We start from the raw sequence: 25,189 nt of genomic DNA, 5'->3' as shown, positions 1-25,189 counted from the left end.
GCGATACATTATTCTATAATCATATATACATATATATAAATAAAGGCATGACTTGCTCACAACCTGAGTTAAGGAATAATTATACCTTCATATCGAAAAGAAAGGGGACAAAAAAGATTATCATTAATAGCCTAATAATCTTCTTATATTTTAACTTCTTTAATGATTTAATAATAGTCGCATGATCTCATTCTTGCGCGCGTGTGCGGAAACACTACATTGCTTTCCGCACACTCTTGGCATGTCCAGAAAGGTGATGGGATTGAGGAATCTCTGTGGAACTTATTTAAATGAAACAAATGATTTTGTTTTAAGTTGGTTAAGAGAAAAAATATACACACGATTATACATTGAGCTATAAGCTCAGGCAGCGTCACACAATCGGGAAAAAAAAAAAAAAAACTTGTGTGGAACCATCTTTGCCTCGTAGTAGGTCTCATAGTACTATATATAATTCAATGATATATTTAATATTAAATTTAATAGATTCCACAATTGGACTTGTCACTTTTAAAGCCACCCAATTGTTTCTCCACAAGCGTAGAAGTGAAAGCAGTTTGAAGTATAAACTTTGGAAGTAAAAGAGAGACAACAAGACATAGTAAAGGAGGTAAAGAGACACGTCGCTCCTCCTCCACAAAGATAGAAGAAATACAACTTTGGTTCGAAAAAGAAAGATTGATTCTTCTCAGTTACAGAAATTGACCAAGTGGATTTTTCAAAGTTATTCTTGCCTAATGCCCCTTTGCTTTAAGAAGTCAAAATCTGATAATTATCGAAGCGGATTGGCTCACCTATACGTTAATATGAAGGGTCCTTCTTCCTCCTTCAAAACCAGTTCATTCAAACTGCAGCACCAACACCAAACGTCTCAAATCGAAAATAGCTGCTTTCGATCATTAAATGGGCTAATTGCTTCTAAATTAAAAACCTTTATGGGTGCTTATGTTTGTAAGTCAGAAACGATTATATTGTTACAAACAAACAGAAATAAAAATAATAATAGATAAAAACATAAAATAGAAAAGAGCTAGCCAAACCCCCTCGCTGGCGTATGAAATATAAGGTAGATCAGGTGGGTTGCACCCCTCAAGTCCAACAAAACATTAAACTAGGGTATTAAATTCAGTTACCTACCTCATTTAAGAAGATAAATGGCCGGCCATTCACATTTTCACCCCTTTTTTTTTTTCAATAACCAGCAATAAAGGTAAAGCTGAATATACAGTGCAAAAATAGAAACACTCCAGCACACTTGCTTTTAAAGTTAAGAGGCCTCTCTTTTCTGTTACTTTGCTTATTCTTCACTCTTGGCATGTCACTAAAAACTATGACATTGATCCCTTGTATAGAACAAACAGCTTTCACTCCTGATAATCTTTTCATAATGATCTGTGCCATTAAATACCAGATACTGAAGGTACTAATATTACCCACTTCATTCTTGCAATTTGGGGTCTTTCCACCATCAATAAAAGTCAAGGAGAATGACATAATTCAGTGTGAATGTGATGGCTGGAGAAGCCAATTATGTTGACCAAGTACTTTAAAATCCTAATTTTTTTCTTTTACTCTACATCTGAAGAAGCTCAAGACAAAATTGAGCAACACACATTTGGGTATTTGACTTCAGAAAGAGAGGAGCAAAATAGGAAAATAAAAGAAAAGAATCACGTATACTTTTGGCTCTACAGCAGACGCATACTCCTTTAGGTTGAGAAATATACATCAAGAGAAAACACTAAAAAAAGTTCCAAGTTGTGATTCATCATACGAGAAGAGAATAGGAAAAAGTGACAAATCATCAAGAAACATTTTACTTTCTCTCCAAAAAGAAGGTGATTTTAGATCCAATTCCTAATATTGTCAAACAAGGATCGTTTTTAACATGATATGACCACTAACTGACCCTTGTCGCTCATACTAACCAAAAAGCAGCAGCAGAAATTAAAATACACCAAGTGGATTGAACTATTAAATAAGCAGCTACTGAGACAACTTGGCGATGGCTGAATTGTTATGTTCCTAATATCATTCCATTGATTGAAAACACAAGGATGCCCTAATTGCAAAGCAATTACTTAGGCCAAACGGGCTAGCCCAGTTGCATCACTCGAAGTGCCCATTTTTACTTCTCAAATAAACAAGAGGTACATCGATATTTTAACTCCTAGCAGAAGAAAATAGAAAATAACTCAATAACCACATTGAAATGAAATAACCTTGAAAAAAGATGGCATAATTAAATATCCCAAAATTTTGAGAACATAATATTTTCCAGTGCTACAGACTTGCGCCCCTAGGATTTTATAAACAGGTAAAGAACAACATCAAATAAAAGATCTGACTGAATATCATGATCACCTCATATGATTCTATGACATCTCAGGTCAACACCAAATTAGTAAGCCAAACAACTCCTTCTTCCCACCACCAGAAGATCCTGCTGGAATGACTTTCAGTGCATTGAATCTCAGTGTCTTAGACAATGGCCTGCAGAGAGCACAATGAAACACAATGAAACAAAAACCCTAAATGGAATTCTTTGTCAGACAAAAGAAAAGCAGAATTGGCAGCGGCAGAGAAAGGGTTCACTAATGAGTATTAAATAATTAAAGACAGATTAATTTATTTTAATTTTTAATAAAACTTTCATTAAATATTTAAATAAATTATTTTTAATAAATTTTTATGCTCATATTTTATTTATATTTTAAATTTTAGTTAAAAATATTTTTAAAAAATTATAAAAATTTAGAACTATGGAAATAAAAATTATGTAATAAAAATAATTTAAAATTTATAAATTTATATGTATTTTATAAATAAAAATTTAAAACAACTATTTTTTTTTTAGTGAAAATTTTTAGAAGATGATGAATTTTAATATAATATGAATTTACTTTTTACAAATTAAAGAATAATATTTAAAAGGGGTGTTATAAAAATTATAAAGGGGCGTTAAAAGCCCAACTCTTTAACAATTCATTCCTAGGTTGCAAAAACAATGGGCTTACAGATACAAAGCAACGCAGAAATAGCAGAGGAATTAGGGCTCGGCCATTTTAGAAGCCCACTAGCGAAAAGTGGTTTTTTTTTCTTTGCACTACGAAAAGTGGTACCACAGATTTGTCCTAGTAATTGAGGCACACCTCTGGACTTTATATGGGAAACACTTGATTTTGCTCTGTGCTGTAATGGCATTAGGTTTTTAATGTTGTTGTAAGCTTGGGTTCTGAAAAACTCAAGGACTGATTCTATTTTCTCTCACTTGGGCTTGGTTTTGAGTCCGTTTGGGAGTGTGGTAAGGTAATTGGGCTTTCAAAGTCCAGCTACTACAGTATTTGGTAACACTTGTAGTTGGGCTTTGATAGCTTAGCAAGTTTTTTTTTCCAACTTCTACTCCACAGTTATAGCTTTTACTCCACAGCAGTTGCAGATTAAAAGTTACAACACTTCACTCCCAAACACACCTTTTAATTTCTACAATTCTCACTTGTTCATACCGATAGATGCGTAACAAGAAAGATTGTCAGCCTGCATTTATAATACATTACATTGTGTAGGTATGCCATTGTTGACATTTGATGAGACTGTAACAAATTCACTTGTGTGAAAAGACCAATTAACTCCATGTTCTTACGAGTCAAAAAGATTGCGCGCGAGAGCGCGCACCTGCACACACACATAGTACTTCTTAATTGCAGATGCCTTCATTTTCTTTTCATATGAACACATTTTTAAACTATATAATTTAAGAAAATTAGTTTTTTACTCTTTTAAACTACATGACTTTATAATTCATTAAAAAATAATTCCCTTAAACCATATGATTTAAGAGCGTATCCGCATTAAAAAAAATAAAGGGCCCACACAATGACTATATACATATATATATATATATATGAAAGGGCAGAGAGATTGGCGTAGTTTGGAAATGTCATATTAGAACATTTCTATATGAGATTTTGTCTCTGGTTATGATGGTAGGGATGTAAGGGGGAATGGAGGTACTGTGCTAATGCGTTTCTCACTTTACTTGTTTCTTGTTGCATTTAAGTGGCACAACTCTTTCTGCTAGATTGTATTAATAATAGCAATTGATTTGTCTGCTTAACCTTTTCATTTGAGTGGTGTTGTAGAATGATCATGGTCTGAACTAGAGGGAGCTTTGATCACCACGTGTCTTACTCGACTTATTATTTGTTATAGATTGACAAGATTATAATACCGTCGACAACTGGGCTAATGAGTGTTCTTCCTGGGCATGCGTCTATAATTGCTGTGTTGAAATCTGGCGTCCTATCAGTGCATGAAGGAAATGAAGTAATAAAATATTTTATCAGCAGTGGCTTTGCACTTATCCACACAAACTCTTATGCGGAAATAATTGCTGTTGAGGCTGTGCCACTTGAACAAATTGACCCAAGCCTAATTTAGAAGGGACTCGCTGAGTTTACCCAGAAACTAAGCTTAGCCTCAACCAACTTAGAGAAAGCTGAAGCCCAAATTGGAGTTGATGTGCATGTTGCTCTAAACTCTGCTCTCACTGGGAAGTGTTAGTGTTACCAGTCATTTTACTCCCTGTTAAGTTTGTGATATGAAGCCAAAAGTTTGTCTGAAATTCTGTATGTGCTTTTTGTGTTGTACATTGATCTAATATTAATAATTTTTGTCTCGGATTCTTTACACTTTAGTAGGCTTGCTGCTTGCTGCGGCCTGCAAGAGTGAACCTGCGCCATCATGTTTGAGGCATGTTTGATATTGAGGTATCGAGATTGGATAATTATAATTTAAAAACTATAATATTAAAGTGTTTAATAAACTGCTGTAGTTTGAAAGGTAAGATGAAAAACCTATAAGAAATATATTACTTAAAGTTATATTTATTGTATACTGTTAACTTTTATTTCATTGTTATTAATATTTTCTTTTAGTAGTACTTCATTATCGAATTGGGTGTGTTAAGAAAAGGAAGTGGCTCATCTTGGATTCAACTTGTTTCTACCCATGATAGGCTCCAAGGAATGCATTTCTTTTTTAAAAAAAACCATTATTAAGTTTATTTTCTTGTTTAAAGAAATACAACAAATACAATAACATAAGGTTGTAGTTTTGAGCTAATTTTTACGAAGGTTGTTGAGATGTTTTTTTCCCTCTCGCAACACCAGTTTGACATTACCTTGTTTACGTTTTTAAAGTAAGAGGCCAGTTTGATAATACTATAAATTTTAAAATAATTCATGTTAGTTGTTTAAATAATTAATTATGAAAAAAATTAGATAAAAGTTTAGTAAAATTTATCTTTAAAAGTGCTGTGAGTTTTAAAAGTAATCATATATGTTTAGTAAATCTTATTGTTAAACTATTGTAATAATATAAATAACTAAATTGGATATGACGTTAAATAAAATTTTTACAATACGATTTACCAAATACATACGATTTTTTTAAAACCCACAACACTTTTACAAATAAACTTTACCAAACGTTTAACTAATTCTCTTTATAACTAATTAGATTTATAGAAGGGCTAACATCAAATATTTTAAAAACTACAAACTCATCAAATTGGCCCTAAGGACGTTGCCGCTGGCTAGCAATTCCTAAGTTTTTTGTTATGCCTAAGTAAGAAGATTACTTTTATTATTATTATTTTTTAACAAACAAAAAAGACTATTGGTTAGACGTAAGGATGGCAATATGTATCACCCACTGCGGGTTTGTCATTACCAAATTTGCACTAGTGAAAATTTTAAATTATTAAACCCATTGCGAGCTTTAAATATTATCAAACCCTCCTGCAATCCGCTGTGAGTTTTTTATGAGTTCTCACATTTAAGCTCACAAATATTGAAAAAATACTTTCAATAATAAATAAAAATTTAAATTATATACTTCAAACTATAAATTTATAATAATAGCTTAAAAATCCACATAAAATACTCAGTTTTAGATTTTATCAATATAAACGAAAATTAAAGTTTCAACATTAAAACAAATGCACAAAATATATCAATATAATACAAAATATTTCGATTGTAGGCAAAATTATTATCAGTAAGATTAATGCATTGCTCCATCTTTTTTTTTTCAACATGTATTGTCAACAATATTAACGAGTAAATATTAGACAACTACCATTAGCAATTTTTTTAAATGAATAAAAACCCACATTTAGTAAGCAATCATTAGGTTCAAGTTATTAAGGTTGAACGAGCAAAATCAACTAAATTAAAATAATATATTATTAATATTAAATTTGAAAATCATAAAATTTCGACTTATTAAATTTATTTTATCTATCTTAATGTGTGCCCCCGTGTGTGTTTATGTGTTTTTTTGGGAGAGGGGGGGTTAGCGCATACGGCTACACTGAACTAGGTGAGGTTTAAGAATGAGGAAGACAATGTCGTGAATAATAACTTTAGCACATATGTTTAATATTTTTTTTATGTAACTTTTATGATTAAAATTCAAAACCTAAATAATTAAAAAAATAAAATGCGGGTCGATGGATGCCCACATAAATATCCTTAAATTTTTTTTTATTAAATATCATGTGATTCATAATGCATTTAAATTTAAAATATCAAACCTACATGCAATTTACAAAATTACTTATAAAAAGACGGATTTTTATGAGTGGGTTTTAGCAAATTTGTAGATTTGGGAATAATTTGCCCATTCTTAGTTGGAACGGTAAAGTTCGACAAAAAGGTTGCTGTTGGGACCCGGACATGTTCAAGATTATGATATAAAGAAGGTAAAAGGGAAATAAAAGAAATAAAATCTTATTGAAGTTTAATAATTTGACGATTGCTCAGGCTGTGTTTTCAGCACATGTGTAAATTGAATAATTAAGTCAAAATAACAAAAAAAAAACATGAACCCACAGCAAAGTGACTCAATCTCTGAGGCGGTTAATTAATTTTAAGGACGCAGTTTTCCTTTTAAACATCCGTTTCATGCACTATTGACATGCTCCAAGCTCACGTAAGCTTGGCTTTGTTGATCACAGTTTCACAGCTCAGCCACTCATTTAAAAATCGACATCAGCTCATGCTCCAACGTGGGAGAAAGAAACGCAATTGATTGCCTTCAATAATTGAGGTCACATCATGGTTTACCATCGTGGCACAGTCGACACCGTTGATTTAAACTGACCTCGTAATCTTGACCGTCAACAATGGCAAAGTACAGTTAAATTTTTTTTAATTCTTAATCAATTGACACGTAGCACGTGCGATTAATTATAGCTGCTGTGCTGTCGGACTGAGGAGAATCGCACGTACACCGGGTAGCGTTTGGAGGAGCCGACCGGTTTATGCGGTCATGTGGCGTGGGCCAGAGAGGACAAGGACCTTGGGAAAAGAGCCAGCAAGATTATGCGTCAGGTGGGTCCCAACATTGAATGGCCTGTGTCTGCTATTGTGGGGTCCGTGGGTCCTACGTCTAATCAGCTCCAAGTTTGGTGCTTTTAACTTTTTATTTTTTTATTTTTGAGGGCGTGCGGGGCCCACTGCTTACTCAACTCCTAGTTGGAGAAAGTAACGACAAGTGTGGTCCTTGGACTCTAGAGAGATCATGAAGGGTCCGCTTGTAATAATTAATTCAGTGGCCTACCGGTCTTTTAACGTCAGTCCCTAAGGTTTCGACATTTTAACTTTTCCCCATACTTCCATATTTTCATGCTAACACCCTCATTAAATTCATATATTGATTTTCACCCCCAATAATTCGCATTCATGTGCTACTCTTTTATATACCTTTTACCTCATTCAAAGATATTCTTATTTAAGGACTACTTAATAGTCATAATAAGAACTTAGATAGTTAAGTGTGACTTTTTTTCATCATTATTATCGGACATTAAAGTTAAAGCCCCTGACATGTTTATAATGTTGTTAAAATTATAATTTTATTCTAATAAAATGGCTACTCTTTTATCTATGGTATTTCTTTAGAAACATTGTTTATGTAAAATTATTTTGTTTGATAGACTTTATTTATCAGTTGATTGATGTTACTTCTAATTGAAGTAATTTCAAAATATATTATAGTTCGTTAACTTTTAAGTTCACATATGTCATATTCCCAAAATATTTAATCTAACCATAATAATGTATTGCTCATGTGTAAATTATAACACAAATATGATTCTAACTTTCAAGTTCACATATGTCATATTCCCAAAAGATTTAATCTAACCAGAATAATGTATTGCTCATGTGTAAATTGTAACACAAATATGATTCTAACACATTGATATTTTAATATATTGCATCATCAAAAAAAATTATTTAAATTTTTAGGTGGTTTGAACATTATTTTTTCAGTATAATTTATTTATTAGTTAATTTTCTTATGTCATTATAAAATATATTATACATTGGAGCATTTTCAACTTATAGCATTCATGGATCATGTTACCACTTTTCTGCCAATTTAACGTTTTTATTTTAAAGAACCAAGTTTGAAGAATTTTGAACTCATTTTGCAGCTACTAGTCTAATACTAGCACTAGCAGTAGAGGAAAGAAAAGTTGAACAATTTTCCTTTCTTTAAAGTGACTGTCTAGGTGGGGAGAACAGAATCTCGAGTGCCCAAAAACAACGAAGAAGAAGTACACAAGGCGACTAACCGAGGGGCCAAAATGCCAAAAGTAATAATATATATGTTGCCAAAGCAAGAAAAATTATTAATTCTTCATTTTAATGAAAGCGATGCATCATAAATGCTGTGGACCAATAGATTGAACCGCCCGGATTTATGATAATCGCCGCTGGTTTTAAATAAGCCATCGGTCGCATAACCTTTTGCATCATCCAGTAACCAATCATATTCAGTCACGTGGAAAAATAATACCCTTGCCGGGTCGAGTATCTCATTATTAGAGTAGTCGCTAGTGCACTCGATTCTCTCAAGTCAACTTCTATTTCAAGGCCACGAGGCTATAAAAACAGCTTCCCACCCACCTTCCCACCTCCCCCTAAAACCTGTTCAGTCTTCTTCTATCAGCAGCTCTTACGGCGCATCAGACCAACCGGAATACGCTTCCGCGAGCCAAATCGTATTCACATCCACGATGTCTTACTATTACGCTGGATGTGCAGATTACCAGGAGCCCCACTTCCTTGATTCTTGCTTTCTGTGCCGCAAGCCCCTTGGCTATAATTCAGACATCTTCATGTACAGGTTAGAATTTACATACAATACGATCATCTCGATTTAGTCCAATTTTTAATGATAATGATTCATATGAAATCGAAGATACCCAGATGTGAATTTGCGATTCATATGAAATCATACTAATTTTTTTAAGAATTAATATCGTCACGTTTGCTGCAATCGAGATATATCTCAATTTGCATAGAATCATATAATAAATCGATGATATTCAAGATTTTCATTCTAGTCTAAACAAATTGTTTATTCGTTTTGATTGGCTCAGTCTGATTACTAAAATACGAAATTTTGATGAATTTTTTGCAGAGGAAACACACCGTTTTGTAGCAAGGAGTGCAGGCAAGAACAGATAGAGATGGATGAAGCCAAAGAGAGGAGCTGGAAGAAGTCATCTTCTTCTTCAGCTAGAAAATCAGAATCAAACAACTCAACACCCAGCAAAACTGTACGGACAGGTACAGTTGCTGTGGCCTGATAAACTGATGGGTACTGAACCCCAATTGAAAAAGCACTATGTTTTCGGATTTTGTTATTTAAAGAAAAAGAGAGAGAGAGAATTGAAGGAAATGGAAATTCCACATAATATGGTCAAGGATTTGATCTGTAAAGGCACGAATGGTGGGAGAGAGAGAGAGAGAGAGCGAGAAGGAGAAAATGAGATCAATCAGACACTTTTCTTTTTCTATTTTAGGTTGAGTTTTTTTGAGGATTAAGAGGAACCAGCATCCTTTGAATGGGATGATCTGTGTTATTTTTGTAATGACGTGATGATCTTCATGTTAATTTTCCCTGTTCGAAGCATTTTGAAGCAATCAATTATAAAATCAAAGACTTTGCTCACTTCTTTACGTATCCTAGTTTGAGAAAATTAAAAGAAGCAATCAAACTGCTTGTATCCTTGTTGCCCCAGTATGCCCTATCATTTTTTTTTCCCTCTTTCCTTTTTTTCCTTCTTTCCAGTTCAGGTGTGATTATGGGTTGTTTCTTAACTTCTCTATCGTTTTGTTGAAAATCAGAAAAGCGCTAACACATAAGTCCATATTATTTCATTCTTTCTGAGTCTGTTGATTCAGTTTTACCGTTAAAATAAAATAACATTACATTTGAGCATTGATGACGTATATTCAAATCAATACGTTTTCTTATTAATTTAATATTATGTATTTTCTGCTTATCATAATTTATGTGAATGTGAATTTATTTTCACCTTATTTGTAGTTAAATGTTTCATTTTTTTTTTGGTTACATAATATTTATTTAATATCCAAGATGATAACAAACAATAGAGTAAAGCTAATATAGGAAAAGAAAATACTTTGAATCTCATTAGTTTTCAGAGGTGAAAAATTATTAGTGTGAGATCAAGCTTAAAACAGTGAAGGACACGTTAGTTAAGTAAAGATTTAAATGTGAAGAAGACTAATTTAGGTAATGTTTTATCTTCATAATCTTTGTAAAGCTAATTTGTCGGATTTATGCATGTTCAAGTACTTAATAGCTCAAAACCTAGTCATGGCATTCAAATTTACATTCGGTCCCATGAAATATGTTTTCTATACTTGAAGAAAAATAGGAGTTAAATGTTTTATCAAAATGAATAAGAACGTGGACCAAAATATAAAACTCTCAAAGTTGGCATGAATGTAAGCGATAGACCGATTTAGGAAATTGGCGAACCGGTTTGTTATAAATAAATTGTTCAGAGAGCAATCAGCGAATTGGTTTGCCTTAAGCCGCGTATAGGTTTGTTTGAAATCCTTCAATGATAATTATACGGGAAACCAATTTGTCGGTTTGATAAGATTGATTCACCGCTTTCCTAATGTGGCGTAGGCCCTGAAAGTATTGCAAAGGTAAATGGCCGATGCCCTAACCATTGGCAAGAGCCTAGATCAGCTGCCTACGGCTCTCTTGTGAGAAGTGTGTTCTTTGCAAAATTCATCTTAATATTTCGATTGAGTGATTGTAAGTGTGGATAACACTTGGGCAAAGAGGTGTGGGATGTACACCTCGAATTTGAAAAGATTTATTAATATATTTGAAGTTAATTATACTTGTTTTTGGAGCCTTAAATATAAGGCTTGGTGTTAGTGAAATCCTCAACATTGGATTGTTCGAGACATGGACGTAACGGATTTTGTCGAACCACGTAAAAATTATAGTATTTGTTTTCTCAACCCTTGTCTCTTTAATTTACTTGTTGTACTTGTTATTATTGGATTATGGTAGCTGGTATTGTGGATTATAGTTCTTATTATTGGAGAAATTTTTAAAACCGCAGTTCACCTCTCTTGAGTTGTTTAGTTAGAATTTCAAAACATGTAAATAAATATTTCAATTTTACCAATAATATTAATTTTGAATATTTAGAAGTCGCTTTGATAGAGCAAGAATTCTCTTATGTTTTGGTTGATTTTCTTTATTTTTAAAGAAAATGGTTAAACTTGACCGACATTCTATAGTAAATCGACATTTGTTACTCCACCGTTATAATTTAAAGACATTAGTTCACCCTTATATTGTTAAGATATTTTGTTAACTTAATCGACATAAGGGAGAAAAAGTAAAAATCTAAATAAATATCCTATTTGATCTCGAAATAAGATTAGTTGCACTCATTAAAATACCATAAACATTATTTTTTAATAAAAAAAATTTATTACTAAAATGTCCACATAATGATTTAGCACTAGGGACAAGATGATAGGGTTAAATATAATAATTTTACTCCTTACAAACATCTTCAATCCATCCAATTTTAATTATAGATTTTTTCTTGGGTTATTATGCGGGGAAAAAATCTAGATTCTTGGACGAATTGCAATCCAAATTTTATTATTATTTATTTAAATTTGTTTCATTCTGCGTTTTAATACAGGAATTTATAATTACCCTTCGCTAAGATCATGAGAATTTTAATTGGCCTTCATTGAGAATTCTCTCCGTATCTCTTCTTCGATAATTTGGCTGATAGAATTCGCTAAATATGAAATGAATACAGGTGAGATTGCAAAAAGTTTTAATCAATTTATTTAGTGAAAAATTAAGAATTGATTTTCATAAGGGTATATTTGATATTTAGATGGCGTATAGAGTAAAACTAGTACTTTCAGATTTTAATAAAGATAAATTTCAGAATACTCTCTTCATTATTTTCAAATTACTCTTTGTTTTTAAAAAATCTCAAGTTACACTAATATTTGTTCAAAAAATAAGGTAAAATGGGATGGATGATGAAACTTTTTTTTTGTCTTCTTAATAAAAAGAAGAGTAAATTGAGGTTTTCTAAAATAAAGGGGTGATTTGAAGATAACTATTTCAGGAGGGGTAATCCGATATTAACTCTTTTGATAATGAGTTTAATTGGTTGGTGTAAATTAAACAGTACATAAACATTAAACACAGGACCTTGCTACGTTACAGACTCTGTATGTAACGCAGCAAATGAGGAGCATCCACGCGTTGCAGGAGAGAGGAAAAATTGTTGGAATTTAGCTGATACAAGACTAATTTCCATTAAGCTGTTACATACAGAATCTGTAAGGTAGTTTTGTCCTTAACACATGGTTTCTGACTTGCATATTATTTGCAGCTTAGGGAAATGGTTTTATTTAATGATTTATTTATTTTTTCTTTTGCCAATGAAGAAAACTTTTGTCGAAAGAACTAGAGATAACAAACGTATAGAGAATTCCTCAGACCGGATAATTTTTTTCCATCTGTTTCTGGAATGGCAGAATTCCAGCGACCCATCGAGTTGGATTGGGGCCAAAAGACGGAGACATTTAATCAGTCAGGTCGGGGCATGTCCAGGACCCAAATCTGAATAGGGTGGGGCTCCAGGATTGGATTTTTATTTTTTGATGACATGACCCGTTTTGATGCTATTTTAACATTGTGTAAATTGACGGAGATAGATTTCCGAACATGCTTGTGAATGCTGGACATTCTCCATTCACACCATTTTTGCAGCCCCTTGTTCGATTTGCTGATGAAAAAAAAGCTAATTTTATGTTTATTTTATTGGAGAATCTAAATGTACCCTTTTAATATCTAAATACACATTTATAAATTAGTCGGGTTAGAGATGTCACTCACAACTCATCGAGAAATAAATAAATAAATAAACGATGCTACGACGGACGTGTACTTCCTCAACTCCGCTATCCCGCCGCTCTGTGTGAGAGATAAGACAATCTAAAACCAATCGCCGGAAAAACCAAAAACTTCGGATGTGCGCTAACGTGCGCCAATTGCGGAGTACTCTCAAGGTACATCACTCATATTCTCTTCTTTCTTTACTGAAGCTTCACACTTTGAGCTGTCCACAAACCCAAAATCTCACCACTCCACCTCATTTCTCTTCTTCAAATTGTGATTATTTGAATCAGTTTGTACCTTTCTCCTTTCCAAACTCAAACTCGTTAACACACATAAATTCATATGAGCGGCGAAAAATCGTTGTGGGGCTATCGAAGATGGTCAAAAACGAAAAGGGATATATACTAAAAGCCTTTTCACAAAAATTCTGCCCATACTTCTTAGTGAAGGTAATGAAACTATTAGAAACTCGTGAAACAGCATTTGCATTCTTCAAGTTGGTGGTTTGCGATGATTCCGAGTCCACAATTAGGTCTTGTTGCATTGCCGCGCATATTTTTGCGGCTGAAGATTTACGGCTTCTTGCACAAGATGTGGTTACTTGGGTTATTAGCAGAATTGGAGCAGGTAGGAGTAAACATATGGTGGAGTTTATGTGTGATGATTTTCATCTATTTGGCTCAGATTTTCGGGTACTCGATGCTCTTTTGCACGGCTATTTGCGGGTGGAAATGAGTGCTGAGGTGATGGAGATTTTATATAGAATGAGGGAGGTGGGCATCATGCCGAGTGAGTCTGCAATTACTATTCTGTTTAAGTCGTTACTTAGAGTTGGTGATTATGGTAGTGTGTGGAAGTTGTTTAGAGATATGATTCATTTAGGGCCTAGACCTTCTAATTATACTTTTAATGCATTGATTCTTGGGTTTTGTAGAAATGGTTGTATTAGAATTGGTGAGAGTTTGCTTCATGTGATGCATAAGTACATGTGTGTTGCTGACTTTTTTGCCTATAACATTTTGATCAATGCTTATTGCATCAGAGGGCAGACATCATATGCACTGTATTGGATGCATTTGATGATTGAAAGGGGCTGCAAACCAAGCACTGCTACATTTAGTACTGTTATTGATGCCTTGTGCAAAGAGGGAAATGTGGTGCAGGCCCGGATGATTTTTGATATGATTCAAGAGGAGGGACTTTCTCCAAATGTGGTAGTTTATAATGCCCTACTAAATGGATATGTTAAAGCTAGGGACATTGATCAAGCAAACATGCTATATGAAGAAATGAGGAGCAGAGATATAGCTCCTGATGCTGTAACTTTTAATATTATAGTTTCAGGGCATTGCAAGTATGGTGGAATGGAGGATGGGGATAGGTTGTTAAGGGATTTGTCGGTGTCGGGGTTGCTTCCCAATTGTACGTTGTATGATATTACAGTTGCAGGATTATGTTGGGCAGGTCGGTTGGATGAGGCCATGGAATTTTTTGAGGATATGTTTGAGAAAGGAATATCCCCAAGTATTTTTGCGTTTAATTCTATTATCGCAGCTTATAGCAGGGCAGGGTTAGAAGAAAATGCCTTTGAAGCATATAAAATTATGCATCAATTTGGTCTGACTCCTTCATCCTGCACGTGTAGTTCTCTGCTTGTGGGTTTGTGCAAAAAGGGGAGGCTGCCGGAAGCCTGGGATCTTTTGTGTAAGATGATAGAGAAGGGTTTTCCCATCAATAAAGTAGCTTTTACTGTACTTTTGGATGGGTACTTCAGGATAGGGGATCTGATAGGAGCTCAGAGTCTGTGGAATGAGTTGAATAGGAGAAAAATATTTCCTGATGCTGTTGCCTTCTCAGCCTATATCAACGGACTTTCTAAGGCAGGTCTGGTGGACGAGGCCTATGGCGTGTTTTTAGAAATGTCAAGGATAGGGTTTGTACCAAATAATTTTGCATATAACTCTTTAATTGCTGGGTTTTGTAACCGTGGGAAGCTAAATGAAGCATTGAAATTGGAGAGAGAAATGAGGCAAAAGGGTCTCCTTCCAGATAACTTTACCTTTAATATTATCATCAACGGCTTTTGCAAACAAGGCAGAATGAAGCCAGCAATTGATGCCTTTATGGACATGTATCGAACTGGGTTAGTCCCCGATATTGTCACATACAACACTTTGATTGGTGGGTATTGTAAAGCACTTGACATTGTTAGAGCAGATGAGTTGGTGAATAAAATGTATGCTGGCGGGTTGGACCCCGATATCACAACCTATAACATACGGATGCATGGTTACTGCAATATTCGAAAAATGAATCAAGCTGCAATGATGCTGGATGAGCTTGTTTCAGCGGGTATAGTTCCAAATACGGTAACATACAACACACTGATGAATGGTGTTTGCTGTGACATACTGGATCGTGCTATAATAATAGCTGCAAAATTGCTTAAGATGGCCTTTGTTCCAAATGTCGTTACTACTAACGTATTACTGTCTCACTTTTGCAAGCAGGGGATGCCTGAGAAGACTCTATTGTGGGGTCAGAAGCTGAGTGAAATTTCCTTTGATTTTGATGAGACTTCCTATAAGATAATGGACAGAGCCTACCATAATATACAAGAAAATGCTGAGTTTTTTCAAGAAACATCTGAAAAGAGCCTTTTTTTGGATTTCCTCATGTACATTACATATGATTACTTCTGTAGAAACAGAACCAACTATAAAACCAGCCAGGCTTCCCTTAAATTAATTGAGCATTGTTCTGCTGGATCCTGAAATAACCTCACAGAACATGATTTCAGAAGTGTGTTCAACTTGTCTTGCTGAATCATTTACTGTCATTAGGGGGTGTATGACACTCAACGTTACCGGGGATTTTTGTGTTCAGTCGATGAAATTACAAACAGCGGCAATTGGAAGAAGAGGCAGGAAAGTTCGTTGACACACTGCAGTGGAGATTGGTTCCTTTACTTGAAATGAAAGACAAATTGAAAATATGAGAGGACAAATGAAAGAAAGTGCCAGGTAAGGTAGAGGGCATGAGTGTAGCTCCTAAGGAGAGATTTTATTGGACCGCTCTTTAATAGTATGTGTGTCACCTTCATTGAAAATGTAAAGCTGCTGACATTATTAGATTCTGCACAAGTTACCTCTCCAGCAAATCAAGTAATGAGTTATTGTTTATGATGTAAATTTCCTCTATGTTCTGCAATTTATTATAGGAAATATATGTGGATAGATGAAAGATCCTAACTGCTCTGGGCTTTTAACAGGTGAAGTGGATGAAGTCTTATGCAGGACTTGCAGTATAGCATGATCTAATGTTTCATTTATGAAATCTGGCGGCTTTCTATTAACTTACTATGAAAGCATATTACACAGACAGGTCAGTAATGCATGGTTGCTTCTCCTTTTGTTATTGCTGTCACCCAAAACTGTTCTGTAACAAGAGCATAACAAACACCATATACCTTCAAAATGTATATGAAGTAATCAAAATTGATGATTGACAACGAGACACTGTTTTGTTGCAGGCTGCAGTATGGCCTTTGCCAGTCAAGAAGGTGGATCAGCCAGACTGAGGGCTTAAACTCTGCAGGTTTGTCATAGAAATTGAGTCCACTGCGCCAGTGTGCATATAGGCTAAATTCTATTTGGGTCATGGGTTGTTTTAGAAGGCAGCATTTGCCCATTGCAGCCAAGGTTGAAGGGAACCATGCGGAAGCCAAATGAAGTCGGATGCTCTTCTTGACTTGTTAATTATTTGTTAGAAGGATGAGTTAGGGAAATGCTGCGGAGTTTCAGTACTTAAAGTTGAATCAAAATCACAGAATAAAAACTTTCTCCTTGCTTTTTGGGCTTAATTGGACAATGATTTAAATGGAAATAGTCATTCCAAGTTAGCGGAATGAAACTCGCAAGGGTCGTTTTCATTGCTCTCTTTGTTGTTGCACAACTAAGCTGCTTATCTAATGGCATTATTTACTCTAATACTTCTAAAAAGTAAGCTGCTTCCAGATTTTAAAAAAATGAAGAAAAGAAGAAACTCGTCTGTTACGTCAGGACAGGAAAATATTAGCACGACCATTTAGTAAGCTGGCCCCAAACACAAAGGTCCCAAATGTTGAAACAACCAGTACATTCAGTTTCCGAGAAATTCTTACATTTCCGAGAAATACTTGGGCAAGGGCTGTGGGGGGTGGGGTTGTGTGTTGTGGAAGGAAGAATATAAACCTTCGAAGAACTTTGGCCATTTACAAAACATAACTTATTGCATCATAAATTTACTTCAAGTTCTCCTCCTCTAGAGGATTTGAATTCGTGAAAAAAAAAAAAAGTTATCGGGACGAACTTGACACTTGACACTCCATCGCATTGAGTTTGCAGGAGTGGTACCTACGGGTGATGATGCTGATTATTGGGTAGCCATAAGCCTAAGAAATAAGATTACTTGCTCGAGTCTTGGGCGATTTATAAGTTAATTTTTGGGATAATTATGTTTACAGTGGGGATAATTTTGTAAAGAAAAATTAATAATGAACTAATTTTATAAATTGTTTTTGCAGTGGGGGCAGATTAGTATTTTCATAAACTCTTTTATTATAGTGTTGCCCTTTAATTTCCTGGATCTGCACCGGCGTGTCCCAATTTTTCAGCTAAATTTTCAGCCGACTTCCTTAAAACTCTATGCAAAATACATTCATTTATTAATATGAAATTGTTGAGGATGCAAAACTATTGACTGCTCTTTTCCAGGTATGTTTTCATATTTCCTTCGCGCCAGCCAGAGGCATGATATTATTACTATTGTCTACAGCTTTCTCTCTCTCTCTTTTTTCATTTTTTTCGATATGATATTTGAACATAAATAAGTTCTTACATCTCCATTAAACATATTACGAACGAAACTTAGGGAAGCGCCAATAGGAGAGCCAGCAAAAAAAAAAAAAAAATGAAAAGAACTGTCAAACCACTTTGGCTCTCTGCATAATCAACAATCTTCTTCTACTAGCTCCTTCTACATGCTCACCAAGTTTAGCTAAATGTGCCATTCGTCTTTTCCATGCCTCAGAAGGTTCATGTTGCTTCTGCTTCGTTTGTGCCTCAACCGGGTCCTCTTCACAGATCTCTTCAAAAGTTTTATCAAAGGAGTCTCCTTCATTTGAAACTTGCACTATCTGCTTCAATCTCTCCACCACCTGACTCATCTTTGGCCGATCCTTGGAACTCTTTGACAAGCAATTGTCTGCTAACCTGCCAATTTTTCGAGCCTCATTGATCGAGTACTCTTTCTCAAGTCGAGGGTCCATTATCAAGCCAAACTTTTTACTATCAGCGGGATACTGCTGCACCCATTCCAAAAGTCTCTGCTCTGTTTTTGGGCGGTTTCTTTCCAATGACCGCCTGCCAGTAAGCATCTCATACAATACTACACCAAAGCTCCATACATCACTTTTGGCTGTGAGATGACCTGTCTCTATGTAATCTGGAGCAGCGTATCCGAATGTTCCCACCACCTGATCACAGAAAATTAGAAATGTTAGTTCATGAGCACAATAAAATCAGTCTCTTACTTATTTCAGATTAACCAGTTTTGCTACTTGTAAGAAATAATCTGTAAAGTCATTTATGAGCCACAAACAACATTGATCAACTCAAATTTCTACTTTAAGTTGTTCTGTCTGACAACTTCGACACAAGTGCATGCTTTCAACTTGATTTTGTGTTGAATTTTACAGAAGTCCAGTGCTCAAAATATGATTCGGGGGGACCGTTAATGAGAATATTGGCAAAAAGGAGTTACTTACTGCTGTCGACACGTGTGTATGGCCAACCATTGGCCCTTCCCTTGCAAGTCCAAAGTCTGAAAGTTTTGGCCTAAAATTCTCATCCAATAAAACATTGGAGGCTTTGAAATCACGATATATCACCTTCACCATTACCATAACAAAACATTAGATAGCAAGAAACACTAAGAAGTTGATTAGATCATGAACATAACCTGGGGAAAGAAGGTAAAAATGTGGCACAATTACAATGAAACTGAACTAACCTGAACTTCCAATCCTTCATGTAGGTAAGCCAATCCTTCAGCTGCCCCAAGTATTATATGTAATCTTGTTTTCCAAGGAAGGGGTGGAAATGCCCTGTTAAAAAGATGATCTTCCAAGCTCCTATTCAGCATAAACTCATATACAAGTAGGCGCTGGATCCCTCTTTCTCCATCTACAGCACAGTATCCTATCAGTTTGACAAGATTTGGGTGTTCCAGAACACCAAGAAATTGGACCTCTGCTACCCACTGTTTGTGACCCTATTTGAGTTGCAAAGTATTAGGGCAAGTAAATATCATGTACTGGAAAATACAAATCTAACAACAAAGAACCCAATTGGTGATCTTTCGGGGTTAAAGAAAAGCCCTGAATGAGCTAATACATAGGGATTTAATACGCTAACCACAATATATATATATATGGCTTGGGCATCTTTGATTTGCATTTGCATATGGCCTATGAGCATATGTTTGGTTCAAAATGTATAGCTAAAGCCAAAGGTTAGCAATCTGAGTACAAATGAGTGCCGAAGATAATGATTGAAATGCAAGACTAGGTTCGTGTGAAGTAAGAAATCAGAAGCAAGAAAAAAGGCATTCATAAGCAAAAATTTGAACAGAAACTACAATCACATCGGAGTTTTGACCAAATACATACATACATACTCCAAGCATTCAAATATAATATTTTTATTAGAAAATGGATCGCCAAACAAATCAAAAAATTAAAAAAAGAAGAAGAATATTGAGATAATAATTAATTTAATTTCATACCTGCAAGCCGTCCCTGTTAAGCTTTTTGATAGCAACTACAGTAGCCTCACTTGTCCCATCACCTGCAGCAGGCTTAATTGAACTTTTATACACACTCCCAAATCCACCTTCACCAATCTTAAGCATCCTGCTGAAATCATTTGTGGCTTGTCTCATCTCAGAATATGAAAACACTCTCAAATTATGAGCTTTCTCTTCGTACAACTCAGGAATCCCACGCGGGGAAGTCACTGACGCTGAGCATGAAGATTTAACAAAACGATCACTCTCTGCCCCAGAATAATCTGCAGACTTTCTTGGCTCTTTCAACTCCGGAGCTGATCTTTCTTCCCTTCTTCTCAATTTCTTCTCCTTGAAATAGTGAAAGCACTTCATCTTATACAACTCAAAAAACAAAACAAGCAATCAACGAAAAGCTAGTAACCTATTTGCCGCAAAAATCAACAAGAGCACAACAAGAAGAAAATTTACCAGAGTATTATATATTTTTTATTTTGCACAAAATATTAGAGGAAGAAGAATATACACCTTTCGCTGACCCTGCCGTGCCCGTTTACGATTTTGTAATATTTGGTGCTTTGAATTTGGAGAATAAAAAATTTAATTATGACTAGTCATTTTTTTCAGCCGACGATCAAACAAGAGACTGTTTTGATTATGACTTCACTTGGTTAACGGACCCGCTCGGTTGAACAGATTTATCAAATCTCTACGCGACCCATTACGAAAAAGACAAAAGTTATCATCACTTCTACACACCTTGACCTTCAGTTTCAAGTTTCAACCAAATCTAAATCTAACGTCGAAGAAAGGAGCTGTTCCGGTGCGCCGGTGTGGATCTGCTCAGAATCCTAAATTAAATTCATTAATAAGAAATTTATGGTTAACCACATTTGATTAATTTCAATAACTTTTAGGATCTTATAATCGTAAATCCCAAATCCCACCGAGATTTTCATGAACGGAAAAAGTATTTTCAAAGTTGAAATCACAACAATCTATTTTTAATAAAAATAAGGGAAATGACGGTTACACCCTTCCTTCCGAGTGGCCGGCGGCCTCGCCCTTCGGACAAGTAAGCAGTTCACCTCTATTAAGTCGATGTGTTTGGCAAGGGATAGGAAAATTATTTGTCAACCAGAGTTAAAATTTTAAAAATATTATATTTTAGTTGGGGCTTAGTATATAATATTTTTAACACTTACCGTTTTTATTGTTAAAAGAAACAGTAGGGGCTGCTGAAGAAAATGCCAAAGTGGGCGTGGGGTACGTCCATCCTGGCAAGACAGTTTTGTCCTCTGTTCGGCGCGTGCGAGTTTTCTATCATTATTAGCTTTGACTGACTCTATCCGACGGAAGAAACATTGTACCCACGTGGACATCGATGTGGATCAGAGTTGAGAAGTGGGACCTATTTTTTAAAAAAATACAGAGAGGTAATATAATTAATTTATTTAAATTTAATAAAAAAATTAATTATTTAATAAATAATATATTATTTAGGATAATATGTTAATTGATTTAGATCTTATAAATAATTATTAACTATATATAATAAATGAGATATTATTTATAATAAAATTTAGGATAAAAAGTATGAGATATTTACATTACTCAACATATTAAGTAGTAGAGCTGTCAAAGTCATCCTACATGCGGCCCGTGTGAAATATCTTGGCTTCGTCTTACAAAGTTACAAAAGTATCCCCTTTCATAGATTTCAAAAATTCAACAATGTCAATTTGGTCCTTTTTAATGTAACTTTCTATTTTTTAAGACGAACAAGACGTCGTTGCGATCACCTTGGCTTCTTCTTCGGAAGTCAAAAAATTATCTCCTCTATAGTGGTCAATTTGGCCCTTTTCAATGCAATTTTATTAATTCTAGTTGTTTCTTCTGAAGTTAACTTGTTTGACTTTCTTACTTAATATATTCACGCGATTTTCTTAATTTCTTGTGAAATTGTGTTCTTGTCACCTTCTCCACCAAATTTGTTTGACAAAAGTCAAACCCACTAAGTTTAATAAATAAATTAATTAATAAATGAAACACGGGAGAGGATGGCAAACTATCAGCTGTTAGATGCATTAATTAGTCAAGACAATGCTAGAACATACACGTTCCTTAAAAACTTTTGGAATGAGTCAACTACGGTTTAATCACACCCCTGACCCGCAAAATCTATTTTTATTAACAAATAAGTCATGGAATCTTGTTCCCAAAGTTTCAGATCGTTCCTTCCTTAGTTGCATCGTCCTGCATATAATAATATACCGTTAAACTAACTTACGGTAAGGGCGCTGGTGATGCATTCATTCATTACTTAGCTTCACAGTCACACGTCTGATTCAACAAATTAATGAGACGTGATTATTTATTAAGTTATCTATTTTATTTTTTTATCTTTAATGTAATAGAAGTTCACGAGTTAGCAATTATTTGAGTTTCTGAATTCAAAGTGATGACTTATTGGTTCGTATTGTTCAAATAGATACTTACGTACGGTGACTTATCATCTTGTAACGTTTGTGTAGTTAAGTTTATAGTTTCAATATCATTAACGAGTGTTACGGGATCCCACTATAGCTAAAGATAATGAAAAAAGAGTTCATGATTTGGTCACTTGATTTTACCTATTGCATGTATTATATCATTGGCATGGACAAATTGTATTATATAGGTATATATATACAATGCTCCTCAAATCGAGCTTGCCGTTGCTGTCCAACGCCACAGATTCATTCAGTTGCACTCGTAGATTTGCGTGTTTCAGAAGGTTTAAGATACAAGGCCGAAGCCCGAAGCCCGAAGCCCAAAGGTGGGGATTGGCATCCACTAATTACTTCCAATAGCGCCTTTGAAAAGCCCAGCTCATTGAAACATGTTATTAGGGGACCTTTGACAGCCCACATAATACGGTTTTAAGTTATTGCTGACCCATGTTTAATAATTTCGGAACTTATATAATTATATCGTGGTGGTGTATTTCGAATTTAATATTTTACTGTATTATAATATAATTTATATCGTATTCTACTTTTTTATTTTTATATTTGTAATATTATGATAATTAACATATAACAATAAATTTATATTATATATATTTTTAATTATTTTTTTGTAGTTTTTATTATAAGATTTGAGGAGTATTGTATATAACAATATTATTTAATTATAGTAATTATTATAAAAATAATTACTTAATATATTTAAAAATAAAATTTAAATAATTTTAATTTAATATTATAGTCACCACGAATGATTTGTGGCTAACACAATATAGTATAATAAATGCACCATTAAAATATTTAAGCGTTGTTTTGTTAACACCAAAAAAAAAAAAAAATTCCCTATCAAACCCTTCATCTCGTAAGGTACCTATTTTGAGAATTGCAATGCAATACCTCTAGCCCCAGTCCCAACATCTTTTTGTTTGCAAAAATGAAAAAAAAAAAAAACACTAAAATTTTCTAAGATGCACACTTCTTTATTTACTCCGGACTTTCTTAATTCCAAAATTGATCCTTAATTTAACTCAATTGATACAATAAGAAACTCATTAAATACAAAAAAGAAAATAATACTTTATTATTAAATTGTTAGATAGTTATTGCTTTAATAACACCAAAAATATATATTTTATATGATTATTGACTAAAACTTGTTATATTATCTATTATTTAACGATGTTCGTTAAAAAGATATAATACAAAGTTTGTATGCTAACTAATGTGTCGTTTTTTTTTTTTTTTTGTAAGGCTTTGTGATTAACAAATATTGAGTCATATTCCTTCTTATCCAAATAACGAATTTATGTTCGCGACACATTAGTTGAGATTTAGTCTTGTTAATGCATCACTATTTAAAATTTATACTCACTACACAATATTGGATTAAGCTTGGGGCACATTTGGCGGCGGCATAAAGTTAAGAGGATTGAACTATTTTTTAAAAAAATAGTACAATCATTTATTTGGTGTCACAAAGGTAAGTGAGGATTCCCCTGGGATCCTAGGGATAAATTTTTTCATGTTTAAAAATAATTGTAGAATAGCTATACTATATAATAGGGATATTGCCAATTTCCCCCTTATTGTAATTAATATATACCATTTACTCCCTTATTGTTTTTATAATAGTTAATAACCCCCTCACAACATTATTTTACAATATTACCCCTATTTTCAAATACACTTTTATTTATATTTATTATAAATTAAATAAATCACACGAATAGAAACTGAATAAAAAAGTATTAAAAATAAGAAATATATGATTTGATGTGAACAAAAAATAATTAATAATAAAAAATTTTCTTGTACTTTTTTATTTTGTAAACATTTTTTCATATTAAATTAAGAAAATGCTTATAAAATAAAAAATACAAGAAAATATTTTAATATTAATTTTTTTGTTCACATCAAAACATATATTTCTTATTTTTAATACTTAATTTTTTTTTCATTTATGTGATTTATTTAATTTATAATAAATATAAATAAGAGTGTATTTGAAAATAATAGTAATATTCTAAACTTATATTGTTAGGGGTTATTGGCTATTATAAAAACATTAGGGGAGTAGATGGTATATATTAATTACTGTAACGAGGAAATTAACAATCTCCCCAATATAACATCTATAAATATTATTACATTATATTGTCATATTGATATTTAAATATTTATTTAGTTTATTTTTTATTTAATCTTCTAGAATACTGAACACAAGATAATACTAAATAAAATTCATTCCAATCTCATTATATCCTACCAATTAGGCAATTACCAAATACAACATAATACTCTACGTAATCTAATCATAAATTTTTCTTTCGTGTGTTATTCCCATCTCATTCCATTCAATCCAGCATGCATCCTTAGAATTTAACAATTTGTTGTGTAGTTCCAAGGATTATCCCCCAACCAACCACAAGGCTTACAACCGCCAAATGTGGTTTTTTTAGGGACTAGTTTAAAGGCCAAACATAGCCTAATAGTGAAAAACAGGGGGGGGGGGGGGGGGGGGGGGGGGGGGAGAATAAAAAAGAAGAGGGAGAGAGTAGTAATTTGTC

At 33.8% G+C, this 25,189-nt stretch overlaps 3 protein-coding genes and 1 long non-coding RNA gene across 8 annotated transcripts; 2 read left to right on the top strand and 2 right to left on the bottom strand.

Moving 5' to 3' along the window:
• Window positions 1-1,031: 1,031 nt before the first annotated feature.
• On the bottom strand, window positions 1,032-2,604 carry LOC112497201 (uncharacterized). Its single transcript, XR_003063897.2, has 2 exons — window positions 2,365-2,604; window positions 1,032-2,170 (listed from the first exon to the last, which is right to left on the bottom strand). It is a non-coding gene; the product is annotated as an uncharacterized LOC112497201 (long non-coding RNA).
• Window positions 2,605-8,977: 6,373 nt separating this feature from the next.
• Window positions 8,978-9,733, top strand: LOC102616612 (FCS-Like Zinc finger 3). Its single transcript, XM_052438882.1, has 2 exons — window positions 8,978-9,198; window positions 9,496-9,733. Exons 1-2 carry the CDS (start codon window positions 9,089-9,091, stop codon window positions 9,662-9,664), a joined length of 279 nt encoding a protein of 92 aa, XP_052294842.1. The 5' UTR covers window positions 8,978-9,088; the 3' UTR covers window positions 9,665-9,733.
• A 3,000-nt stretch (window positions 9,734-12,733) lies between these two features.
• On the top strand, window positions 12,734-17,223 carry LOC102617004 (pentatricopeptide repeat-containing protein At1g63330-like). Of its 4 annotated transcripts, XM_025097220.2 has the most exons (4): window positions 12,734-15,659; window positions 15,801-16,454; window positions 16,562-16,674; window positions 16,823-17,223. In XM_025097220.2, the coding sequence occupies exons 1-2, from the start codon at window positions 13,422-13,424 to the stop codon at window positions 16,062-16,064; spliced, it is 2,502 nt and encodes an 833-aa protein (XP_024952988.2). In that variant the 5' UTR covers window positions 12,734-13,421; the 3' UTR covers window positions 16,065-16,454; window positions 16,562-16,674; window positions 16,823-17,223. The 4 variants fall into 4 exon arrangements, with proteins under 4 accessions (XP_024952988.2, XP_006464386.2, XP_006464385.2 ...); XM_006464323.4 differs by having other exon boundaries at window positions 12,736-16,313; XM_006464322.4 differs by having other exon boundaries at window positions 12,736-16,454.
• Window positions 17,224-18,045: 822 nt separating this feature from the next.
• LOC102617513 (probable serine/threonine-protein kinase PBL19) lies at window positions 18,046-21,182 on the bottom strand. Of its 2 annotated transcripts, none has more exons than XM_052437324.1 (5): window positions 20,644-21,182; window positions 20,116-20,466; window positions 19,342-19,602; window positions 19,097-19,219; window positions 18,046-18,805 (listed from the first exon to the last, which is right to left on the bottom strand). In XM_052437324.1, the coding sequence occupies exons 2-5, from the start codon at window positions 20,269-20,271 to the stop codon at window positions 18,254-18,256; spliced, it is 1,092 nt and encodes a 363-aa protein (XP_052293284.1). In that variant the 5' UTR covers window positions 20,272-20,466; window positions 20,644-21,182; the 3' UTR covers window positions 18,046-18,253. The 2 variants fall into 2 exon arrangements, with proteins under 2 accessions (XP_052293284.1, XP_006464387.2); XM_006464324.4 differs by having other exon boundaries at window positions 20,116-20,490; window positions 20,644-21,178.
• Between the last annotated feature and the right edge of the window lie 4,007 nt (window positions 21,183-25,189).

The sequence above is a fragment of the Citrus sinensis genome, chromosome 3, assembly GCF_022201045.2.
Source record: "Citrus sinensis cultivar Valencia sweet orange chromosome 3, DVS_A1.0, whole genome shotgun sequence".
NCBI classification, from domain to species: domain Eukaryota; kingdom Viridiplantae; phylum Streptophyta; class Magnoliopsida; order Sapindales; family Rutaceae; genus Citrus; species Citrus sinensis.
Note: the sequence above shows the minus strand (reverse complement) of the source record. Positions and strands in the feature narration are given on the sequence as shown.

What these genes read in the sequence shown, in the direction of transcription:
- LOC102616612 (XM_052438882.1), top strand. Translation starts at nt 9,089, where the DNA reads ATGTCTTACTATTACGCTGGATGTGCAGATTACCAGGAGCCCCACTTC. An exon ending in TCAGACATCTTCATGTACAG is followed by an intron (nt 9,199 to 9,495) that starts GTTAGAATTTAC and finishes AATTTTTTGCAG; the next exon opens with AGGAAACACACCGTTTTGTA.
- LOC102617004 (XM_006464323.4), top strand. Translation starts at nt 13,422, where the DNA reads ATGTGCGCTAACGTGCGCCAATTGCGGAGTACTCTCAAGGTACATCAC.
- LOC102617513 (XM_006464324.4), bottom strand. Translation starts at nt 20,490, where the DNA reads ATGAAGTGCTTTCACTATTTCAAGGAGAAGAAATTGAGAAGAAGGGAA. An exon ending in ATGAAGGATTGGAAGTTCAG is followed by an intron (nt 19,220 to 19,341) that starts GTTAGTTCAGTT and finishes GTAATGGTGAAG; the next exon opens with GTGATATATCGTGATTTCAA. An exon ending in ATACACACGTGTCGACAGCA is followed by an intron (nt 18,806 to 19,096) that starts GTAAGTAACTCC and finishes TTCTGTGATCAG; the next exon opens with GTGGTGGGAACATTCGGATA.